We start from the raw sequence: 9,146 nt of genomic DNA, 5'->3' as shown, positions 1-9,146 counted from the left end.
TTCAGCTGAGGTGTATGTACACCCTGTGGTAAGTGCAGGAAATGCGTCGAGAGGGAAGAAAGGACAAAAAGGCCAAATGCAGTTAAATAATTTAATTTTTAATTCACATTTTGCAAATATTAATTAAATAAAACAAAATTAAATCTTAAATCCACTTTTTCCACTTAATTCTTTTCGTTTTCTAGAATGGAGCTCATCATACACCCCAGGAGTCGCGGATCGAAAGGGCAAACGAACAAACAATTAACTCTGCCATTTATTTATTTTCATTTATTATTTATTCATTTATTATATATTATTTGTTTATTATTTATTATTATTTATTTATTTATTTATTTACTTTTCAATCAGTAGGTATTGGCAGCAGCTCCCGCCTCATTCGCCTTCTTCTCTTTTTGCATTTCCGCCAAAGGCCGCTCAGCCAATTCCAAACGCCTCGTCACTTCTTCCTAAATAAATAAACAAATAAAAACAAAACTAAATAAATTAAATAATAAAGAAAAAATAAATAAATAAATAAATAAATAATAACATTACAAAGAAATGAGTCAATTGCCACTCAAACGAGCCAATCAAATGACAAAGAAATCACTAATTAATTTGCAAACAAATGCGAAAAAGAAAAACAAAGAGATAGAAAAATAGATAATGAACAAATAAATAATAATATTTATTTGCTGCTCTTTCCTTTTAGCTGCAGCGCAGCAGCTAAAAAGAAAGTAATCAAAATTAGTTTCTTTCATCCTTTTTAATCTGCTGCTTTCCCTCCACTGATGCACTTGAGGGTTTAGGGTTTAGGGTTTAGGGTTTACGGGTTAAAGCAGTTATTTGCTTCTCAGCTCGCGCGCGGACTGCCATTCTTAAACGACAAAACAAATTAAATTAAATTAAATTAAATTAAATTAAATTAAATTAAATTAAATTAAATTAAAAATGAATTAAAATAAAAAGAAAAATAAAATGAATTCAAAAAGGGAAATAAAAAATCACACAAGACAAAAAAGCCAATCAAATCAACGAAGAACATTTCAAAATTAAACTTTTGAACTTCCAAACGCTGCTTATTAGCATTTATTTATTTATTTATTTATTTATTTATTTATTTATTTATTTATTTATTTATTTATTTACTTGTTTATTATTAAACCGTTAAATCATTTTATTAATTCAATTTAATTTAATTCAATTTAATTAACACATCTGCAGCTAAAACGGCGAGCTGAAGGGTCAAAAAAGCGCAACTTGATGGAATTTTGAGAAAAAAAGCAAAACAAAAAGAAAATAAAAAGAAATAAAACCACAAAAGAAGAACAAATGAATAAAAGGACAAAAAGAGTGTTTTAAAAAGGCATTTAGAGCCCAAAAGTCTTCAAAAAAACTCCCAAAAGTTCTTTTTTTTTGAAGTTTTTACCTCCAAAAATCCACAAACTGCCTCCGAACACAACACGTGCTCTTCGCTGATTTTTTCAATTATGAAATTCTTCGTTTCGTTCAGCTGCAGAATTATCTCCATAGTGGGGGGGTCACTAAAAACAAAAATAAATAAATAAATAAATAAATAAATAAATAAATAAATAAATAAATAATAAATAAATAAATAAATGGATAAATAAAGGAATAAAGTGATTCATTCGTTAGTTGAGGAGGTGGTTGATTTGTTTATTCGTTTGTTTGAAAAAAAACGGAGTTGGGGGTGGTCGTCTCGGGCGAATAAATAAATAAAAATAAATAAATAAGCAAATAAATAAGCAAATAAATAAGTAAATAAATAAATAAATAAATAAATAAATAAATAAATAAATAAATAAATAATCAAGAAGTTGAAAGGGACAACAAATGAACTGATTAAATGGCAAAGAATTGAATGAAGAAGTGGCGCACAAAAAAGAAACAATCTGCAGCAAATGAACATAAACAAATAAACAAATAAACAAATAAATCAATATATAAATATAAATAAACAATAAACAAATAAATAAATAAATAAATAAATATTTAAATAAATGAATAAATAAAAGATAAAGCAGCCAGAGGCAGTGAAGAGTCTTGGGGGAAAATTTGCGTACAAGCAAAAAAACGAAACTAAAAAATAAAAAGGAGAAGATCGAAAGGAAAAAATTAAAAATAAAAAAATTGAAAATAAAATTAAAAATAAAAGCAAAATTAAAAAAATGAAATGAAAATAATCAAAGTGACAGTAAGAGCTTTTAATTTTTGTGAATTTCCACTTTTATTTATTTCGATTTCCACTTTTGTTTTTTTAATTTTAATTTCAACTTCAACAAAAAGCAGAATCTGTTGAAGATTTTTATTTGCTTTTCAAAATGGCTTTTAATTTGCCTTTTAAAACCACAAATGGTTTATTTAATTGCAATTTAAGACTGCAATTAAATAGCAATTAATGAACAATTAATTAACAATTAATTAGCAATTAATTAACAATTAATTAATTTAATTGTTTTGGTTTTAATTTCTGTTTTCTACCACTGCACGAGAATGCCTTTGATGGCGACGACCATCTTCGCGGAAATCGGCGGAGTTGAAACAAAAAAAGAAAAGAAAAGAAATAAAATAAAATAAATAAAAAAGAATTCTTTTGGAGAATTAATTTGAGTTTGGAAAAGACAAAAAGAAGCGAAAAAGAAGAAGAGGAAAGCAAGCGCGAGTCCCGCCGCCAGCCGCGGAGTCGGAAAAAGCGGAAAAAAGCAGAAAATGGGTTTTTCGAGTTCGTTTTTCGAAATAAAAAGACTTTTAATTCAAATTAAATCAATTTAAATAATTCCAAACTGTTTATTCCCCTCGAATTCCACTCGCTGCGAGCCCCGGTGAGACCCGCCTCAGCCAGTGCAGGGAAGCCGCTGCAGTTTCTGCTTTTTGTGCTTGTTATTGCGCAAATAACACACCATTCGAAAGCAAATGGCATTTATTTTCCAAATAAATCAAAATTAAATCCACAGAAAATTCCCTTTTCTTCGTTTCGCCAGCTTTCCCTCGCGGCGCAGCCCCAGCGCAGCGGCAGCGGCTGCGGTGTACAGACACCTCAACCCCACGCCCACGCCCTATTTCCGCACCAAATTCTTCACTTCTTTCATTCTCTTTAATTAACTTTTCTTTTTTTACTCAGTTATGCATGTGGGGAGCTAAAAGAGCGCCTTTTAGGGGCCCTTCCTGCAGCCAACGCAGCCCTCGCCTTAGTACTAGAAATGCCTCCTTTGCTTCTCCAAAGTCTTTTAGCAAAAAGGCCTCAAATTCTTTTCTCTTTTGTTTTAAATTCCTTTTTAAACTCCAGAACAAACTTTGCAGCAGACGCGTCTGCCTCGAAGTTAGCAGCAGTGCCAACCGCGATCTAAGAAGCCCTAAACCCTAAACCCTAGACCCTAAACCCTAAACCCTAGACCCTAAACCCTAAACCCTAAACCCTAGACTCTCAGTCGTAATTCCTGGCTGCCGTCCTTTTTCGCGGAGCTGTAGGGCCTTAGCCGAGCCAAACCCTGCCTCTTAGACCCTAGCCCGTAAACCCTAAACCCTAAACCCTAAACCCTAAACCCTAGCGATTAAGCCCTTGTTTCATTTCCCTCGAAGACACAACGGCGAACAAACGAGCAAAAAGGAATAAACAAAATCGAAAACAAACGAAGAAGACAAATAAACAAAAACAAAAGAACAAAAAAAAGAAACAAAAAAGAAAACAAATAAAAAGAAACAAATCAAAATTATGCAGATAAAAGAGAAGAGACCGTTGGCCTCGAATTTCAGATATATCGCAGCCACAATTTAAATCCTGTTTATCAACAAAAGCAACAATAAATAAATAAATAAATAAATAAATAAGTAAATAAGAATAGAAGTAAATAAAAATAGAAAATAAATAAAAACTGATGTTTATTTTCTGTCCTTTGCATGCATGCGCATGCGCCAGTGTGTACGTACACCTGGTTGAACTGCGCATAAAGTGCGCATTTTCTGTTTTTGAAAAAATTGGAAAAAATTATTAAATAATAATAAAGCATTTCTAACTACTCTTAAATAAGTATATATTAAATAAAGAATAAAGTAAATGGAGGAAAAAACACTTCTAATTAAATATAAAACAAAGAATAAATCATTTCCAAATGAACAAAGAAGTCTTCAAAAGAAATGCATTTTGGCAATTTATTTTTCGCAAAAAAATGCTTTTAATTGGGCCACTTATTGAGCCATTCGGCTCTCCGCTACTGACAGAAACAAATTCGAAAATAAAAGAAAAGAAATAAAAGAAAAAGAAACAAATTCAAAAAATAAAAGAAAAGAAACAGGAGATAAATATAGGAAACAGACTTGAAAACAAAAGATATAAATTCGAAAATAAAAGAAAAGAAATAAAAGAAATAAAAGAAAATAAAAGAAAGAAAAATAAAATAAAAGAAATAAAATTCATCAAAAGCGGCACAAAAACCCAACCGTCGGACCCTCTAGGGTTTAGGGTTTGAGGCTAGGGTTTAGCGACTAGGGTTTGAGGCCTAGGGTTTAGCCGCTAGGGTTTGAAGCCTAGGGTTTAGCAGCTAGGGTTTGGCGCCAAGGGTTTAGGGTTTAGGGTTTGGAGGGAAGCCAGCTCGCAACTGGGGGTCTTTTTAATTCTTTTTAATTCTTTTTAATTCTTTTTAATTCTTTTTGATTCTTTTTAATTCTTTTTAATTCTTTTTAATTTTTTTCAATTCTTTTCAATTCTTTTTAATTCTTTTTAATTCTTTTTAATTCTTTTTAATTCTTTTTAATTCGAAATGTCTTTAATTTCATTTTAAAAGACTTTTAAAGACTTTTAAAAGAAACTTTTGTCCAAATTGGATTTATTTAATTTCTTATTTATTTTTTTTTCAGATTTGCATGCGCTGGCGCAGCCCCGCGTTTCTCGCCTTGCAGTTGCAGAGTCGCGTCGAATTCAATTAAATTAAATTTCAATTCAAATTAAATTAAATTAAATTAAATTAAAATCAATTTAATTTAATTTAACTTAATTTAATTTAATTTAATTTAATTTAATTTAGTGATTTAATTTAATTTAATTTGATTGCATTCAATTCAACTGCGTCTTGATTGACTTTGCATTTATTTGAATTCGACTTCGCTTTCCGCGTCAAAGGGATTATTTTGAATTTATTTTAATTCTTGAATTATTAATTTGAATTAATTTTTATTTTTGAATTATTAATTTGAATTTATTTTAATTCTTGAATTATTAATTTGAATTAATTCTTGAATTAATTTGAATTCTTGCATTATTAATTTGAATTCTTGAATTATTAATTTGAATTCTTGAATTAATTTGAATTATTGAATTATTAATTTGAATTAATTTGAATTCTTGAATTAATTTGAATTCTTGAATTATAATTTTGAATTATTTTGAATTCTTGAATTATAATTTTGAATTATTTTGAGTTCTTGAATTATAAATTTGAATAAATTTAAATTCTTGAATTATAAATCTGAGTGAATTTGAATTCTTGAATTAATTTGAATCCTTGAATTAATTTGAATCCTTGAATTACAAATTTGAATTAATTTGAATTCTTGGATTATAATTTTGAGTGAATTTGAATTCTTGAATTATTTTGAATTCCTGAAATATAATTTTGAATTATTTTGAATTCTTGAATTATAATTTCGAATTGATTTGAATTTTTGAATTATTTTGAATTATTTTGGATTCCTGAAATATAATTTTGAATTATTTTATATTCTTGAATTATTAATTTGAATTATTTTGAATTCTTGAATTATTAATTTGAACTATTTCGAATTCCTGAATTATAATTTCGAATTGATTTGAATTCTTTAATTAATTTGAAGTCTTGAATTATTTTGAATTCTTGAATCATAAATTTGAATAAATTTGAATTCTTGAATTATTAATTTGAATTATTTTGAATTATTAATTTGAATTAATTTGAATTCTTTAATTATAATTTCGAATTGATTTGAATTAATTCGAATTTTCGGAATTCGTTTGCAGAACTTGAACGAAGTTGCGGAATTCAACTTCTCCGGCGCCGCGAGTTTCCCGAGCCAAATCCCTTTGAAATGAACTAAATGAATCAAATTAATTAAATTAAATGAATTAAATGAATTAAATGAATTAAATTAATTAAATTAAATGAAATAAATGAATTAAATTAAATGAATTAAATGAATTTAATTCACTTAATTGAATTCCATCGAGTTGAACCCGCAACGGAGCTGCCTTCCGAACCCGGTGCGGAGTTGAACAGGGCGGAAACCTTTGCGTTTTTTTTTGTTTTTTTTTGGAAAAGAAGAAATAAAAGAAAATAAAGATTTAAAAAGTGGAAATAAAAGAAAATAAAGATTTAAAAAGTGGAAATAAAAGAAAATAAAGATTTAAAAGTGGAAAACAAGAAAATGGAGCTTAAAAAGCGGAAAAAGGCGGAGATCGTTCAGTGCAGAATCCGGGAAACCTGCGTTTTTTTCTGTTTTTTTTGCGGAAAAGAAGAAATAAAAGTAAAATAAGGATTTTAAAAGTGGAAAAGAGTAAAACAAGGATTAAAAAGGTGGAAAAAAGGAAAAAAAAGATGAAAAAGCGGAAAGACAGAGCTGGTTCAGGTTTCCTCGTAGTCGCCGATGCCGCCCTCGCCGATGGCGAAGACCGCCTCGCCCTCGGGCAAGCTGGGGCTGTCGTAGACTTTGCAAATGCGGCTTTCTGCTCTTCCTTTTCGGAGATAAAGTCGAGTTTGACTGGCATGGGCCATTATATGGCCTCCAATGGGGAGTTTGTCGCCGCAGCCGCTGCTGCTGCTGCTGCTGCTGAAGGCGTCCACCCGAGCCACCACCTGGTTGCTCACCAACACCGCCACCCCAAACACGTCCGCCAGCCGCTGCAAACTCCGCAAAAAACGACACAAATGACTTTGTCGAGCCGCCAGTTCGCCGCGGCCGGAGAACTCCGAGCGGTACAGCCCAGTGGCGCTGTCCACCACCAGCAGCGCGAACCGCGACTCGCTCATCATCGCGGCTGCCTGCGCCAGCAACTCCAGCTGGTGATCTGCACACAAAACGCGACAAGTTTGCTCTAATTCAATTAATTTTGTTATTTTAAAAGATAAATAGCAAAAAATAAAACAAAAAGGGAAAAAAATGAACAAAAATGAAGAAAATTGAACGAAAATGAACACAAGTGCTGCTGCGCCGCGCTCATCAGCGCCGCCGCCGCCTGCGACAGCTGGTGGGGGATCTGCAAACTCGAACGCGCCCGCTTTCTTCGAATTCAATTTGTTTTAATTCAATTTGTTTTAATTCAATTTGTTTTAATTCAATTTGTTTGATTCAATTTGTTTAATTCAATTTGTTTAATTCAATTTGTTTTAATTCAATTTGTTTTGATTCAATTTGTTTTAATTCAACAAATTTCATCCTTTTAGAAGAAAAAATCAAAAAAAAGGAACAAAAATCGAGACAAATGGAGCTGCGCCAGCAGCTCCAGCGGGCAATCCGCGCCAAACCCGCCAAGTCGCCGCAAATTCGTTCAAATTCGACCCAGTTTGTTCCGATTCATCGAATTTAATCTTTTTAAACAAAAAGAATCATCGAATTTAATCTTTTTAAACAAAAAGAATCAAAAAAAGAAAAAAAACGAAAAAAAATGAACAAAAATGAACAAAAATGGACAAAAATGAACAAAATGAGGCGCAGTTCAGCTTTCGTGGTCCACTGGTCACCTGGGCAATTTGCTTCTCCATTCATGCACTTCTCCATTTAACCATTTATTTATTTATTTATTTTATTTTATTTATTTTATTTATTTTTATTTTATTTTTATTTTATTTTATTTATTTTTGTTTTATTTTATTTTATTTTATTTTACTTTGCTTTATATGTGCCCATTTCATTTAGTTGCTGCGGGCGAAGCCGCAGCAAACGCTCTTCGGTCAAACATGCCATTAACACTTCTTCAAATTGAAAATTAAAAATAAAAAGTTAATAACAAATAATTAATAATTATTAATTATTAATTATTAATTAATAATTAATTATTAATTATTATTAATAAGTAATTAAAATTAAAATTAAAAAATAAAAAATTATAAATTGCAAAACATGAAAAGACCACTTCCACCTGTTTCCTCATCGTTCCCTTTCACCGCGCAGGCCGCTGCTGCTTCCGCAGCAGCAGCACCAACAGCAGCAGCAGCATTGCAGCAGCAGCAGCATTGCAGCAGCAGCAGCATTGCAGCAGCAGCAGCAGCATTGCAGCATTGCATTGCAGCAGCATTGCAGCATTGCATTGCAGCATTGCATTGCATTGCATTGCATTGCAGCACTGCAGCAGCATTGCATTGCAGCAGCAGCATTGCACCAGCAGCAGCAGCAGCAGCAGCAGCAGCAGCAGCAGCAGCAGCAGCAGCAGCAGCAGCAGACCGCAGTTGTAGGCCCTTGCGTAGGCAATATTATCGAGACAGTCGTTGGGGTCGAGTCCAAATCTCTTGGCAATCGCCACAATTCTTTCGGGCCGAAAAGTGCCCTCAGTGTCAATCCACAAACACTTCCCTTCCCCGCCGCTCTGCTCCACCGGCAGCTGGCAAGTCACCTGCAGCAGCAGCAGCAGCAGCAGCAGCAGCAGCAGCAGCAGCAGCAGCAGCGGCAGCAGCAGCAGCAGCAGCGGCAGCAGCAGCGGCAGCAGCGGCGGAGGCGGCGAGTTTGCAGGTTCGGGAGTTTGCAGATTTTGAGACACTGCAAGGCGACTTAGCTGGCGAGACACCTCAAACTGCTGCTGCTGCTGCTGCTGCTGCTGCTGCTGCTGCTGCTGCTGCGTGTACACCCCAAGTATATGCTGAGTGGACATACTGCTACGCTGCTGCTGCTGCCTGTACACTCCACTCCTCTGCCTAGTGCTGTTTGCCGCAGCGCTGTGAAGTGCTGCTGCTGCTGCTGCTGCTGCTGCTGCCTCTACACCCAACTGCTGCTGCTGCTGCTGCTGCTGCTGCTGCTGTCTATACACGCGAGGTGCCGAGTGTACGTACAGCTAAGGTGTGGCAAAGCTGCGTCTTCCCCGTTCGAAACTCCCCAAACAGCTCCGTCAGGTTGCCTGCAAGCACCAGCAGCAGCAGCAGCAGCAGCAGCAGCAGCAGCAGCAGCAGCAGCAGCAGCAGCAGCAC

General features: G+C 33.7%; 2 protein-coding genes across 2 annotated transcripts; both read right to left on the bottom strand.

The window, feature by feature from the left end:
* Positions 1-347: 347 nt before the first annotated feature.
* ENH_00059500 (REX1 DNA repair domain-containing protein, putative) lies at positions 348-2,519 on the bottom strand (the record flags this gene model as incomplete). Its single annotated transcript, XM_013577084.1, has 3 exons — positions 348-449; positions 1,412-1,526; positions 2,485-2,519. The coding sequence occupies 3 exons, from the start codon at positions 2,517-2,519 to the stop codon at positions 348-350; spliced, it is 252 nt and encodes an 83-aa protein (XP_013432538.1).
* A 4,074-nt stretch (positions 2,520-6,593) lies between these two features.
* On the bottom strand, positions 6,594-9,076 carry ENH_00059490 (DNA repair protein, putative; the record flags this gene model as incomplete). Its single annotated transcript, XM_013577083.1, has 3 exons — positions 6,594-7,036; positions 8,410-8,578; positions 9,012-9,076. Coding segments are annotated over 3 exons (677 nt in total), but the record flags the coding sequence as incomplete, so codon positions are not given.
* Between the last annotated feature and the right edge of the window lie 70 nt (positions 9,077-9,146).

Source organism: Eimeria necatrix, genomic scaffold (genome assembly GCF_000499385.1).
Source record: "Eimeria necatrix Houghton genomic scaffold, Enh_scaff504, whole genome shotgun sequence".
Taxonomy (NCBI): Eukaryota; Apicomplexa; class Conoidasida; order Eucoccidiorida; family Eimeriidae; genus Eimeria; species Eimeria necatrix.
This window is presented reverse-complemented; position numbering and strand designations above follow the sequence as displayed.